Source organism: Danio rerio, chromosome 5, assembly GCF_049306965.1.
Source record: "Danio rerio strain Tuebingen ecotype United States chromosome 5, GRCz12tu, whole genome shotgun sequence".
NCBI classification, from domain to species: Eukaryota; Metazoa; Chordata; class Actinopteri; order Cypriniformes; family Danionidae; genus Danio; species Danio rerio.
In genome coordinates, this window is record NC_133180.1 from 33,905,336 (window position 1) to 33,919,912 (window position 14,577).

A 14,577-nucleotide genomic window follows, 5' to 3' on the forward strand; every position below is an offset into this window, starting at 1 on the left:
GATTGTATGGCATAGTACAAAATCAATATCCGTTAAGAGTTAAAATAACATTACAATTGAATAAAAATAAATTGCTGCTTAATATTTAACTCAATGAGGGGTTTGATGAATAATGAACACTAAGAAAGTGGTGTTGAACGCAATAGCTAATTTTCATATGGTTTCATGTTTTGGAATTTTTACCTGTACGTCTCCAAATCATTATTAAAGAAGAAAATGGTGTTTAAACTAAACAAAAAAGAACCAATCAGACGCCTGACGCTTTTGTGAACATTTTTTATATTTATTAAACAAGACAGCTCAACCCAGTTTAGTGGCCAGCTCCTTGGCCTTTGCCTTCTCGAGTTTAGCAATACGAGCAGTTGACTTGGGACCCAGGACATTTCCTCCCCAGTGACGACGGATCTGAAGAGAGCATTAAAATAAAATTAGCAGATAGCAGTCATGTTATTCAAGGAAAAAGTACAATAGAAAAATTGATGGTCTGTGTTGCACCAGATCCAGTTATTAAATCGAGTAATAAACTGACCTCCTCATATCTGTCATTGTAGTTGGTCTTGATGGCCTCCACCAGTTTAGCAAGAGCTGCTTTGTCTTCGCTGAAGATGGGGAAAAAAATTAAATTAACCAACAAAAACTTATTCAAAAACCACCAAATGTATGATTAGATGCAAACCATTTAGCTCAGGGTTAAAAAGCTCATTTAAACCACATGGTTGTTCAGGTGAAGAAATTCAGACATCATAGCTGTAGGATGTGCAGCAAAGGAAAGTTAACTGAGTGTTTGTGTTTTACTCACGGATTGGTCTGTGTGAAGGCGATGGAGGTGCAGGTTTTTCTGTGCACCAGTCTGCCCAGTCTGGCCTTGCCCTTGACGATGCAGTATGGGACACCCATTTTACGGCACAGAGCAGGCAAGAACACCACCAGCTATAAAAGAAGGAAATAAAAAAAATTAACATTCCCCGATTTCAGCCCTATTATAAAATTACAAACCAGAAACAAAAAGCTACTGAGATGCAGGAGTGGTTGTTGCTCAGGGTTAAAAAGCTCGTATTTTGATCTTCAGTTTGAATTCAGGTGAAGAAATTCAAGACATCATTGCAGACAACCACTACTTTAAAACAGAACTTTATTTGGTAGAAATTGAGATCCTCACCTCAATGGGATCCACATCATGAGCAATAACGACCAGTTGTGCTTTCTTGCTCTCCACAAGCGTGGTCACAGTGTTCACACCTGAGAAAGAAAAGAAATGAAAATTTTAAAATCTTACAACTTTATATTGTTTAAACAATCTTTAAAAAATAAATAAAATAAAAATTAATTAAAAAAAAAAAGCCACCTGCGCGCAGGACTGGTGGTCTTTTAGTGGGTGTATCTCCCTTTCCAGCAGCCTTCTGCTCAGCACGAGCCAACAGTCTCTGTTTCTTCTCATGCTTGGTCTCAGGCCTGTACTTGTGAGCCAGCTTGAACAGCTGGGTAGCTACAGAAAAAATAATTCAAAGTGTTAAAAAATAAATAAAATAAAATCCATTAGCATTTCCGCAATTATAAATCCAGCATAAATGCCAGAAGGACCTCCAAGAAAACAAGCTCACAATACAATTTAAGTTGATTTTAAAGTAGAGATCTCACAAAAAAAAAAGTGCATCAGTGATCTTGGTGGAAACTGTCCGCATTTACTACTCAGATAGCAAATATTCTTCACATCATCTGCACATCAATAAGTGTAAAAATAAATAAATAAATATAAAACGCCATTTAGGAGGCCACTCAATACTGACAATTTAAACTACATTTATACCAGTTAACATGCACCAATAGTTCCTACACAAAATTGGTTATCGATTATAAAAAAATAAAATCTAATGAAATCTAACAATGGATTGTTCCCTACTACTCTACTCTTCACATCTTTGCATAAAGTGCTATTACATTAAAGCATTAGTGTCAGTTTAAGCATTTCCTTCTGTTGGTCATCGTGAAAAAATGTTTTATGCATCAGTGTTTAATATGGCTTTACATTATTTCCCCCAACAAGTCAATTTACTTGGCAAGACTGTCTATTAATACCATATGCCACAGAAGACCCAGTGCCAACATGCAATGTTTATACTAAAAAACCTGGTCAAGAATATTTATGCAATTACATTTTAAACAAGCCCCATAATGCTAAATTCATTATTTTAACACTCAATATACATTTTCCATATGTTAGTAAAAATTCTGATTTAAAATAACTGTGGTTATTTATTTTCCACATTAATACAACTACAGTTTAAGTAATAAGAAATAAAATTAAATGGAAGTAAATAGGTGCCAGTTACTAGCATCACAACATACCATCTTGGTTAACAAGAAAAATGCAGGTTTCAAATGAAGATTGCGTAAAATATAATTTATTTTTGGGTGAATCACCTCTTACAGGAGTTTTTTTTTTTTGTCAGTAAAAATATCCAGCTTAAGTACACAATCAGACTCACCGGTCTGGCGGTCCAGAGCCTGGGTGAACTGGTTGATCGCAGGGGGGACCTTCAGTCGCTTGTACAGGATTGCTCGCTGACGCTGCAGCCGGACATAACGTGGCCATTTCACGAATCGGGTCAGATCCCGCTTCGGCTGGATGTCCTGACCTGGACATTAAAATGCAAGATTTTCATTTTCAAACTGTATTAGGATCAGCTAACAGGTTTTCAAACTCAACATGTGCATCAGCGATCTTGGTGGGAGATTGTCTGCATTGCTGTTAAGATAGCAAATATTCATTACATCATCTGCACTCAGACAGCTACACTTCAGACAACTGCAAGGACTCACCAATGCCAAAGTTCTTGGGCCTCTTCTCAAACAGGGGGTTCACAACTTTCTTGACCTCATGTTTCTTGGCCACTGAAGGGGCTGGTGCCACCTTCTTCCCCTTACCCTTTTTTCCCTTGGGCTGTGGAGAGATGCAAAGTATTACTTGAAAGCACTTCATTGTCCACAGTGAGCAGTAAGTTCAGCAGATTACAAAACTTGTCAAGAGTCTACAAGCCAGACAAAAGAGGTGCAAGACATCACTGCAAAGCTAAACCCCATTCTTTGTGTTCAGTAGTTCAAGTTGTGGCAGACTACTTGATGCCGAAAAGGTGGAACTGTTTTACTCAAGAATCAAACGTGAGCGTTGACAAAACGAATATCATCTCTGAAACTTTTCTACATAGATAAACTAGCAGGTTATTCTGTATCCATATAATACACTGACTCTCTCACGTGTTTATAAAACAGCTGAAGGCCGAGCTAATTCATTTTGGCCTATAAAAAAAAAAATCCCGCTAGCAAGTTAGCATTCGCGCTACTGCATGTTTGATTTACCCGTAACAGCAGAATACTTCAAAATATACACAGCAACTTGATGATAAACTGAAGTATAAAAACAAGTTACTTTTCAGACTGAAGGCGTCGGATTTCGAGGCGCTAGTGCTGAGAGTAAGCCGACACTACGGCTAGCAGAAGAGTTGTCAAAATTCTTCTTCTAATTACTTGATAAGATCACAATTCTCGTTCAGGGTGCAGGTGTTGGGTCTTTATTTCTCATAGCTGATATCATATTAATGCTGCAACACGCTATAAGTCAGGATGCTTAAGGATTTTTAAAAGAGAAGGCTTCTCAGTCAAAACCATCAAACACTCACCATGTTGGTTCAGACGGAAAGGAAGAAGAAAGGGATTGTGGGAAATATAACTACCGCGACATTTGGGTAGTGACATCATCTGTACGCGACAGAACAAAAGCGGGAGGCTCGCGTTTACTTGAAGAAAGGTTATAAAATAATGCCTGCAGCTGTGAGTAACCTTTTTATAAGTTTGAGCACCAGTATCTAATCAGTTCTTAGCTAATTAATTACGCTTGCGAGAATTGCTGTTTAACTAGTTTCAGTGTCCTAGACAAGCTACATTTAACGTACGCAGAAGAAAATGTTTTGTTTTGTGTTTTATTTTATTTGAAAGATGTTTCTCAAATGATACATTCTAGTTTCAAAGTTGCCAGCAGAATTACTCAGTTCAATATAATTACGCATGCAGATAAGAACGGGGTGTAAAGCTGTAGATCGCGAATCAACGTTAACGGTATGTAACTGCGTGAGAAGATGTATTACTATAGAACAAATTTTGATCAATGGTTTATAATTGGTATCTTGAATATTATTTTCAAGGAAAAACCCACGCCAACATGAGGAGACCATGCAAACTCCACACAAATGTCAACTGACCCAACCGAGACTCGAACCAGCAAACTTCTTGCTGTGAGGCGACAGTGCTACCCACTGAGCTACCGTGTCATCCTATAGTATGATTTCTGTTATTTAATTGAATCGAAACTAACAATCACAGGGTGTCCGTAGGGTCTTAAAATGTCTTAAATCTCAAAAGCTAAATTTTAGGCTTTAAAAAGTCTGAAATCTACTGACATGTGTTGTAGGTCTTAAATATTTTTTAACAGGTCTTAATTTTCCTTTGTTCATAACTAACCAGTCTGGCCATTAACACCCATACAATCACCACCAATCCATCTCAATACAACTTTTAACTTTTAAAAATAGCATTTAATTACTTTCCTTACAGTTACATTTGCTTAAAAGTTCTCCATTTATTTACTGCTGAGGATACTGACCTGACCTATATATTTTATTGTGTAATTGTTTTTATTGTAAACTGAAGTAACTGACAGCTATGTTTTGTTCTGTTCTTGGTTAGGGTTATAGGGTTTGTGAATGAATATATTTGAAAATCAATATAAAAATATTTAAACTAAATAATTATTATGTTTGTATTATTAAATGTAATAAATGTTAATCTTTTTTGAAAGAGCAACTGAAAATCTTTTCCAACTGGGATATTCGGAAAAAAAATTCTTAGTATTTAGCCCTGTATAAGTCTAAAATTTCATTCATAATGGTCTTAAAAGTCTTAAATGTAACTTGGTGAAATCAGGCAGAAATCCTGGATCAGTTTAACAAACAGTATAAAACATGAAATTACCTGCATTAAACGAAATTTAAAAATTAGTACACCTTTGCAACCATAAAAACCTTTTTATAAATGAAACAATTCCTAAACATTGTATGTATAAAGAAACACCTATTGTGACATGTAGCTGCAGTTCTAACAGTAAAGTCTTATTTGTGATTCTATAGCATTGAGTAAAGAGTTACACAAGAGCTGAGATGTCCACACCGAGAGTCCTCCCGCAAAGCAAAGAGACTCTTTTGCAGAACTACAACAAGAGACTCAAAGATGACATCAGGTCAATTCTAGACAATTTTACGGAAATAATTAAAACTGCTAAGGTATGTTGGTTCGCATATGAAACATGTTCACACTGATATCATCTATCTGTTATATTAATTCCATATTGTCATTTCTTTGATCAGGTGGAAGATGAGACTCAGGTTTCCAGGGCGACGCAAGCTGAACAGGACCATTTTGAAATGCATGTCCGAGCTGCCAACATTGTAAGATCCTCTGTAATGTAGATAAAATAAATTGAACACTAGGGGTCAATCGACAGGTGTTTTTCAAGGTCAGTGCTGACACAGATCTAATGCACCAGTAACAGATATTTTGAACTATGCCTGGTGTAAAATGTTAATTAAGAAAAACTAGGGCTCTGGCAAAATCTGTTCTTAACCACAACTCACTCTCTCACTTTCCTTCTGCTTGTTCCCGGGTTATCAGGAGTTGCCACAGCGGAATTAACTACCTATTACCTTGGTACATGTTTTACACAGCGCATACCCATCCCTCAGTTTATCCAACTCTATTTTAATGCATGTGTTTGGACTGTGGGGAAACTGGAGTGACTGTATACCTTATCAGGGATTTTTATTATAATAAAGTAAATTCATAATACAGTGGTTATTCAATTGGCTTTTATCACGTAGCCTTTTAAAACCATTTTTTTGTTCAATTTGTTTAACAATTTTATAATATTTTAAAACGTCTATAACATTATGAAGTTATACTGAAGTAAAATTTATTAATAAATGTTATCTTATATTGGACAAGAGGTTCATATATGCTTCTCAATTTTGGTAAGATGTTTGCTTTTTTTTTACACATTATAAGCGACTTTAACTCGCAGTGCTTTCAGTTGAAGCAGCATTTCCTAGTGATTTACAAAATAAAATTATAATAAAATTAGCAAATAAGTTTGAAAATGACCAATAACCATAAAAATGCTTAATATTGGTGCCGATAATTGATTAACTCTTAATGGACACCTCACAGTTGGCTGACATATCATAAAAAGGCTTAATATCGGTGCCGATAATTGATGTACTCTTAATGGACACCTTAGAGTTGGCTGAAATACCATATAAATGCTTAATATAGGTGCCGATAATTGATTAAATCTTAATGGACACCTAAAAGTTGGATGACATACCATAAAAATGCTTTATCGGTGACAATAATTAACTAACTCTTAATAGACACCTCACAGTTGACTAACATACCATAAAACTGCTTAATATCGGTGCAGATAATTAGTCAACCCCTGATGGGCAACTCAAGAGTTTGATGAAAAACCATGCAAATAACTAATGCAGATAATTGATGATAATTAGTCAATCTCTAATGGATACGTCACAGTTAGATGATAAACCATGATTAAAGCATTTAATTACTGTGCCGATATTTGGTCGACCCCGAATAGACGCCTCACAGTTGGATGTCGAACAATAAAAACAATTAACATCGGTGCTGATAATCAGTTGACCCCTAACGCACATCTCACACTTGGATGACAATAACGGATTAAATGTGTTTGTGTGTTAGGTACGTGCAGGAGAGTCTCTGATGAAGCTTGTCTCAGACCTGAAGCAGTTCCTTATCCTGAATGATTTCCCGTCTGTCAACGAGGCCATCAGTCTGCGTAACCAGCAGCTCCGCACACTGCAGGAGGAGTGCGACAAGAAGCTCATCTCTTTGCGGGATGAGATTGCCATCGACCTGTATGAGCTCGAGGAAGAGTATTACTCCTCCAGGTACAAATAGAGCAGTGATCCCAAACGTGTGTGCAGTCACCCCTGCCTTTACTTGCTTACCAGAGCCATAAACCTGATGTATATGTACATCATAAGAAAACATAACACAGGGTGATTCATGGAGCCATTCTTGTGTTTAAAGGTTTTTTTAATTTGCATAACCAGTTACTGGCTTCAATCATTGAACATTGCTAACAATGCTAACATTGGGCTATTTGTTTGATCAAACCATGCAAGTTTGGTTTTCCATACACATGCATTTAATACCATTGTGTGCCTTAATTAGAGTGCAGATTCTTGCAGGTAAGCATTAATGACATAGGAAAATTAAGGAAACTTGTAGTTAGACTTACAGTTTTGCTATAGTTTATATTTATAACAAGCAGGGTATCATTATATGTGTTTTTCTGCTATGCTCATAAAATAACATATGTATTTACATTGTATTAATTTCACACCAAAGACGTTATCAAGCACTTTCGGTATAACTGGGCAAGTATAACTGCACAAGAAATCTCTTATCCGTTATACAACTATAAGTGCATATAAAGATTCCATCCCAGGTGCCTTGTATGATTGTTTTAGAATATCTATTTTATATATCAATGTTGCAATCAGATATCAGGATGTTAATTTTCTGTTTATTAGTGGTGCTGAATAATTAAATGTTGATCTTATGTACTATACAAACATTTTAGATGAATTTAAGGAGTTTTTGAAACAAGGTGACCAGTAATAGTTTCACAAAAAGATATATTTTAATTGAGGTATTATGGGAATTATTTAATAATACACAATTTTTTGGAAAATCATAGATGTTAATGTTTTTAAAAGTAGTTTGGCGCAATAAAGTTTTAACACAATGAGGACTAGCAAAATTCAGAGCACTTTAAAATATGTAATAAAGAGTAAAGGCTTCATTCAGACCATGTCGTAATTACCATGAATTCAAGATAACACGCATCTCTGGGGGCTGGGCACAGAAGCTATAGAGACCTATGTATTCATTCCTTATCTTACTAAAATTGTCTGACTCTTGAAGTCTATGGCAGCCTATAGCCATGTGGAAAATTTTGGACACGAATAGAGTTTGGGCACCCCTGCTCTAGAATTTCCAACAGCTCAGATTTACATTAATGTTTATGCTAATAACATTTAGCAAGAAGAACTAAAAACTGAATTTTAACAAAAATGGTTAATGACAAATATGCTGCCATGTTTTTAAACCTCTAAAATGTTTCTAGGCTCTTTGTCTGACTTTTCTCAAACATTTGACCAGATCATAGTCAATGTATGTAATTCAAGTAGATGTGCAAAAAAATAAAAACTCTTATATCTCTGGTGCTTGGCTGCTTACTTGTGAATTCTCTATCATCCTAGGATTTGAAATTGTAAGTTTTGTTTCATCATCAATCACTATTAAAATTAATTAAATTAATCATAACCAGTTTATGATTAGTTTAACTGCAATAATGATTTTGCTCTTTAGAATTTCATAATTACGACATGGCATGAATGCACCTGTAGGGTTCTTTATTGTATAATCAAACGTTAAACAGCATATAAATTAGCTTACTGGAAGAAAATGATTTGATACGCTCAAGAAACTGATTTTTTTTCATGTTCCATATCATTCACAAATGGCATGTTTTTTTTTTTTTCTTTAAATTTTAATGGAAGTTTTTGTAAATTGGCAAAAATATACTATATTGCCAAATGTTTTGGGACACCACTCAAAATCCCAAATTCAGGGATTCTGATCACTTCCAAAAAATAAAGCTCCTAGGCATGCGGACCTTAGCAACAATATGGTAGGCACCAAAAATCACAGAGCGGGTCAGAACTCTCAAAGTCTGAGACCTCCAAACTTTATGTGGCCTTCAGATTAGCTCAAGAGCAGTGCATCGAAAGCTGGAATTCGTTTCCATGGTCGAGCTGTCGAATTCAAGCTGTACTTTACCAAGTGCAATGAAAAGTGGCGGATACAATGATGTAAAGCAAACCGCCACTGAACTCTAAAGTTGTGGAAATATGTTTTCTGGGGTGACGTTTCATGCTTCCCTGTCTGGCAATCCAATGGATGAATCTGGGTTTGGCAGTTGCCAGGAGAACGACATCTCGCCTGAATGCTATGTGCCAAGTGTTATGCTTGATGGAGAGGGGATTATGGTTGGAGGCTGTTTTTCAGGGTTTGGGGTTTGCCCTTTAGTTCAAGTGGCATAAACGCTTAATGCTTCAGCATATCAGACATGGACAATTTCATGCTCCTTACACTGGGTAAAGTTTGAGAATGACCCCCCTCCTGTTCCAACATGACTGCACACCAGTGCACAAAGCAAGGTCCATAAAAAATTGAATGAGCAAGTTTGGTGTGGAGAAAGTTGACTGGCCTGCACAGAGTACTGATATCAACCTGATTGAACACCTTTGGAAAGAAGTGAAGAGTGTTAGCCAGGCCTTCTTGTACAACATCAGTGCGTGACCTCACAAATGTGCTTCTAGAACACAGGTGTCAAATGCAGTTGCTGGAGGGCCGCAGCTCTGCACAGTTTAGTTTCAACCCTGGTTCAACAGACACGCTGATCAATTGATGCAGAAGTATAAACCAGGCTTAACCTGTAGAATTCATGCAAGCCTTAAGTACTCTATACTTTTGATCAGGTGTCTTTAATTAGGGTAAAAGCTAAACTGTGCCTAGCTGTGGCCTTCCAGGAACTGAAATTGACACTTGCGTTCTATAAGAATGGTCAAATATTTCTATAAACACTCTTTAACCTTGTGGAAATCACAAGCATCTTTGTGGCCTTTATAGCTAAAAAGGGTGGGTCAACGCTATATTATATAATACAGCTTAAGATTGGGATGTCATTAAAGTTCATGTACATATAAAGGCAGATGTTCCAAAACTTTTGACAATATAGTGTATTTTATCTTTTATTTACAAATGTGTCGAGATGTAACATTATTATTTATAGAGCATTTGTTTCCCTCAGTGGTTTGATATTGCACTACACTGTTTTGATGTGGTGAAGTATTGGGTAGAAACAGTGTTGGTCACATTAGTACCTGTTCTGAATGTATCACAATATTTGTCAAGTTTTCCCCACAAACCAACAGGTCATTTCAAATTTCATAAATAAACCAGAGAGAAAAGAGAGCATAATTAGTGTCTGATCTATTATTTGCTCACCTCTGATTTGTAATCTATGTTCTGCCTCTGTCTGCTGAGTGCATAGTCAAAATTCTTTGCTAACAGCCTTTCACTTCTCATCTATTGAGCAATTCTGACATTAGAGCACACACGTCTGTTGAGTGCACAACAAAACGGCAAACAGAAGACAAATGACACCTGAAAGACCAAAACTCTTGAGAACATCATGTGACCACACGTTTCCAATCACTAGTAGCAGTCCTAAATAATGCTTTCCACAACTTCCTTTCTCTGCTTGTGCTTCTTTTCTCAGTCCTTCATATATTCATTACTGTATAGTATATACCATACTATACAGTTTGTGTATGTTTTGTCTTATGACTGAATGAATGTTTAGCAGTATCATGTTTAATCCTTATAATATAGTGAAAGTTTTAGGCAGATGTGGACTGAAGAAATGTTAGTTTGTGTGCATGTGTGTAATGTGTGTGTATAACGTTTCTAGCTGTGGACAATGGGATGGTGTTGAGTTGCCACTTTGTGAGGCCTTTCATCGGCAGGACAGTTGGGGGTCCCCTGAGATGACCTCTGACCCCTCAAATGCCAACCCTGAGGACTCAGACCACTTGGGATCCCAGGAGTCTATGCAACGTCACCGCAACGGCAGTGGCACTAGTGAGCAGTCATGAAATACTGGGGACTTTCTTTACGGACTTGTTAGATTGCACAACTAAACAACTTGCCATCACATTAAGCTTCACCAGAAACCTTCAACTGCAGACTGCAAATCTGAGAACTACTTGATTTGGTGCAATTTTGTCTGGAAATAATTACACTGAAATAATACTGATAACATTTCTGGAGCCTGTACCAAGAAGCTAGATAAAGTTTCAATTTAGTTTGCTCCAATATTGGGTTTTAGTTTAGATGAAAGCAGCTCCACTTATATCACACTTTGCTGTCGTGGTATTATCTATAATAACCACTAATTTTACCCGAAACCTAGAAATGGTGCAAGCTAAACTGAAACATAACTGTTTATCCAGCTGATCTGGCTTCAGGGTACAGGACCCTGGAAAAAATATTGTAGCTGGGTAACTTGGCAATGGTATAAAGAAGTATTTATCTTTTTGTCAGCTTGAGTAATATTACAACAATTCTGCAAAATCAATGAATATTGAAACTTTTTTTTTTGGATAAGAGATATTAATTTTAACAAGAAAAAAAATCTTTAATTTTATGGTACATGTGCACTGTTTTCCTAAATGTGACTGCTAAGGAAGAGTTCTCATTTTGTCATTTTTTTATTCATTCATACATTATTTGTATTGCTGTGTAACTTTGTGATGACCTTTCGATTTTAGCTTGAGACCTCAAAACAAAACCTTTAGAGAAAAGGTAATATGCTGTTAGTGTAACAGAGGTTACAGTATTTCATTATCAAATCCTGTAGAATAACCGTTTAATAAGAATAAAGTTTCATACATATGCAGTGATTGAGCATTTATGTGGAACTGTTCTACAATCATTATATAATTATGAAATTGAACAATGCGCTAAATTTATGCAACTAAAAGTTTTTCTGTTATAAAATATTTTCAAAAAACTACCAACAATTTGGGTGAAGTTTTATTGTAAAAAGCTTATCGTAAGTTACAGATATTTAGCAGAGACATTTTTTTAAATATAGTACAAAGTATTTACATCTTTCAGTTTACAGAAAGGAAAAACAAACTCCATCATGGTAACTGAATTATTAGTGAAGGATTAATATCGTCGGTTCATTTTCTTAAATTTCTCATAGTGGTAGTCATCTGTGGCCTTCTCGTTATTGGGTCTCTTGCGGAAATTGGGTGGTGAGGCTGGAGACCGAAAAAAATACACCAAATCATATGAACATGAATACATTAAAAACAGCAGGGCATAAAAGCTGAAGAGGTTTTCAATCTGATCTTACCCTCAGGTGCTGGTTTCTCTGTGTCTCCTACACGCAATGGCCTGGCTTTAGGCTCTTCTCTGTTGCGTCTTTGGGGCGCGTTTGAATCCTCATGGTAGACTTGACAAAATAGAACAGATGATGACTTAATCTTTCTTCTTTGGGATAGCAAATGTTTTAAATATGGTTCACATTTTACTGTTTACTTATTTGTTAGGCATAGACAGAGCTGTTGATAAAAGCTTACACTTGAAAACAGATATGGTTAGTGAACAATTTTGAGAAATCAATCATTGGCCTTTTCTTTGTACAGTTTTGTTACAAAATGTATTTTAAGTAAATGCTCTGCTTTTGAAATTTACATTAATTTCCGTTTTTTTTAATATTGAAAGATAAATGTGTAAATTAGGCACCAAATCATCGTATTAGAAAGAATTGTGAAGAACTGGACTAATGTTTGCTGAACAATTCAGCTTTACAATGAACAATTTACAACATTTTTTTATAATCTTAAAAACCTGATTATGAAAAAAAGAAAATGAGTGCAATTACAGACTGCAAAAATATTTCACAAGATTACATTTTTAAAGGGATACTTCTACTCAAAAGTTTTTTAATTCTGCCATCATTTAAATCAGCCTTCACTTGTTCAAAACCAAAACACAAAGAAGCCATTGACGATGATGGATTCCAGCAATCAGTTTTCTTCAAAACATCTTCTTTTGGGTTCAACAAAAGAAAGAAACTAATAACTGTTTAAAACCACATGAAGGAGAACAAATGAAAAAAAATGAACTATCCCTTAAATGTGAGCATAAGAGACTTAAAAACATCTTACTGACAAACGTTTGAACAAACAGTTGTTTGTGTGTACACTTACAGCGATTATGCTGGACGTAATTGACCGCAATGTTTGTGGGAACAAAGGAGGTCCCGCTGTCTTTCTTCTTATTCCTCTGCTCAGCTAGCAGCTTTGCTTTGGCTTCTTCTGTGTTGATGATATTCTTTATCTTTGCGCTGAGAAGAAAGAGAGAAAAGAGGCTTTTAGGTTGACATCAATCATTTGTTTGTTCTGAGCCACCAGTCTAGAGAAAACAATAACTGATGTCCATGAATTAGCTTGTGTCTTTACTCACTCAATCCCCAGATCCACCTCTGGAATTCCGCTCAGCATCTGATTGGACAACATCTCTTCTGTCTTTTTGGCAGAGCTGACGTTGATGTTCTCTGGAAGCTCATACAGGAGGTCCTCTGGATTCTTCACCTTTACCTTCTGCTCCTCTGCCTCCACCATGCCTTTCTTTTTCTTTAACTCTGTCTCAATGTACTTCATCCTGCGTGAAATGAGATGCATGATGGGAGAGGCTTTAAACATAGTGACAAAACCAGCAATGCAGAGAGTATGTGATGTAGAAGCATGCACTTACATGTCAGCATCTTCATCTCTTCTGTTTGTCTCGGCAGAAAAGGATGTACCAAGATTGAGGTCATTTTCATCCACTGTCCTGTAACAAAAGAGGAAGTGTCAAGATGCAAATATAGAGACATCTTGAAATGAAAAGCTAACATGTTTACTTAATTCTTACATGTCTCTGCTTCTGTCTTTCACTTTCTTCATGTCAACAACACCTCCAGTCTTCAGTTTAAATGGGTCATCCTATGACATAAACATGGAGGGACAAAATGTCAAACCTCTATTAGCTCATAGAGAAGAACAAAGTTACACTGCAAGGCTTGTATTGTAGTGCAAAATGTAGTTTGATTAAAATAATAAAACACCTCAAGCTCAGCCTCTAAAGGAAGCTTCTCTCCAACAAGTAACGTTGCAATGCTGGACAAACAGAATGGAAAATAGCATTTATTATTCTCACTTTAATTACACAATGAAAAGAAAGAAAAATGTAAACACCACCAACAGTAACAACCACAAAGCAGCTCATGACCAACCTCACTCCATGCTGCCTTTTTCGCAGACTCTGTAGCTCCTTGGCTTCATCCAGTTTTGACCTGGGTAAACATATAATAAAAGTAACATCTTTAAATAGTTTTTCACATTCAATAGGTTTCTGTCCTCTCTGAATGCATGTACAAACTAAACAAGTCAGCTGCATTAATCTTTTCTGCTCGTTTTACCAAGCGGTTTACAACAGCTGTGTTTACTTTGTTTGGCCTGAATGTGTTGAATATATCTACCTGACTACGAATTTTGTTTCATCATCTTCCTCGTCGGATGAATCCTCTTTCCTTCTTCTAAAATTTTTACCTGGTGGCATGACTTGTTTTTAAAACTCGTCGAATTATTTACTGATAAGCGTTACGTTACCCCTCGTCCGTCTGTACGCAACGGTGGCGGTCTATGTTTAGTGACGGACCTCATTCTCTAGAAACTTCCGCTCGCTGGCATCACATTTGTCGTCTTAACAGTTGATCTCAGATCAGCTTGCCTGTTTTTTGTACAG

The 14,577-nt window shown here is 36.3% G+C and overlaps 3 protein-coding genes and 4 non-coding genes across 10 annotated transcripts; 1 reads left to right on the forward strand and 6 right to left on the reverse strand.

The window, feature by feature from the left end:
• Window positions 1-267: 267 nt before the first annotated feature.
• rpl7a (ribosomal protein L7a) lies at window positions 268-2,941 on the reverse strand (the record flags this gene model as incomplete). Its single annotated transcript, NM_200047.1, is given in 7 exon segments — window positions 268-405; window positions 530-599; window positions 800-930; window positions 1,160-1,239; window positions 1,346-1,486; window positions 2,487-2,636; window positions 2,821-2,941. Coding segments are annotated over 7 exon segments (798 nt in total), but the record flags the coding sequence as incomplete, so codon positions are not given.
• On the reverse strand, window positions 680-750 carry LOC137495804 (small nucleolar RNA SNORD36). Its single transcript, XR_011015781.1, has one exon. It is a non-coding gene; the product is annotated as a small nucleolar RNA SNORD36 (small nucleolar RNA).
• Window positions 1,032-1,107, reverse strand: LOC137495803 (small nucleolar RNA SNORD36). Its single transcript, XR_011015780.1, has one exon. It is a non-coding gene; the product is annotated as a small nucleolar RNA SNORD36 (small nucleolar RNA).
• LOC137495806 (small nucleolar RNA SNORD24) lies at window positions 1,650-1,721 on the reverse strand. The gene has a single exon (XR_011015783.1). It is a non-coding gene; the product is annotated as a small nucleolar RNA SNORD24 (small nucleolar RNA).
• On the reverse strand, window positions 2,711-2,782 carry LOC137495805 (small nucleolar RNA SNORD24). The gene has a single exon (XR_011015782.1). It is a non-coding gene; the product is annotated as a small nucleolar RNA SNORD24 (small nucleolar RNA).
• An 807-nt stretch (window positions 2,942-3,748) lies between the features above and the next one.
• On the forward strand, window positions 3,749-11,676 carry med22 (mediator complex subunit 22). Of its 4 annotated transcripts, none has more exons than XM_073950118.1 (5): window positions 3,749-4,113; window positions 5,181-5,333; window positions 5,418-5,498; window positions 6,823-7,031; window positions 10,688-11,676. In XM_073950118.1, the coding sequence occupies exons 2-5, from the start codon at window positions 5,211-5,213 to the stop codon at window positions 10,869-10,871; spliced, it is 597 nt and encodes a 198-aa protein (XP_073806219.1). In that variant the 5' UTR covers window positions 3,749-4,113; window positions 5,181-5,210; the 3' UTR covers window positions 10,872-11,676.
• Window positions 11,677-11,798: 122 nt separating this feature from the next.
• On the reverse strand, window positions 11,799-14,476 carry zgc:103692. The gene is given in 9 exon segments (NM_001005945.1): window positions 11,799-12,044; window positions 12,140-12,238; window positions 12,999-13,135; window positions 13,255-13,452; window positions 13,546-13,623; window positions 13,705-13,775; window positions 13,898-13,949; window positions 14,066-14,125; window positions 14,312-14,476. Coding segments are annotated over 9 exon segments (870 nt in total). The 5' UTR covers window positions 14,392-14,476; the 3' UTR covers window positions 11,799-11,949.
• Window positions 14,477-14,577: the final 101 nt, after the last annotated feature.

What these genes read in the sequence shown, in the direction of transcription:
- med22 (XM_073950118.1), top strand. Translation starts at nt 5,211, where the DNA reads ATGTCCACACCGAGAGTCCTCCCGCAAAGCAAAGAGACTCTTTTGCAG. An exon ending in AAATAATTAAAACTGCTAAG is followed by an intron (nt 5,334 to 5,417) that starts GTATGTTGGTTC and finishes TTCTTTGATCAG; the next exon opens with GTGGAAGATGAGACTCAGGT. An exon ending in GAAGAGTATTACTCCTCCAG is followed by an intron (nt 7,032 to 10,687) that starts GTACAAATAGAG and finishes TAACGTTTCTAG; the next exon opens with CTGTGGACAATGGGATGGTG.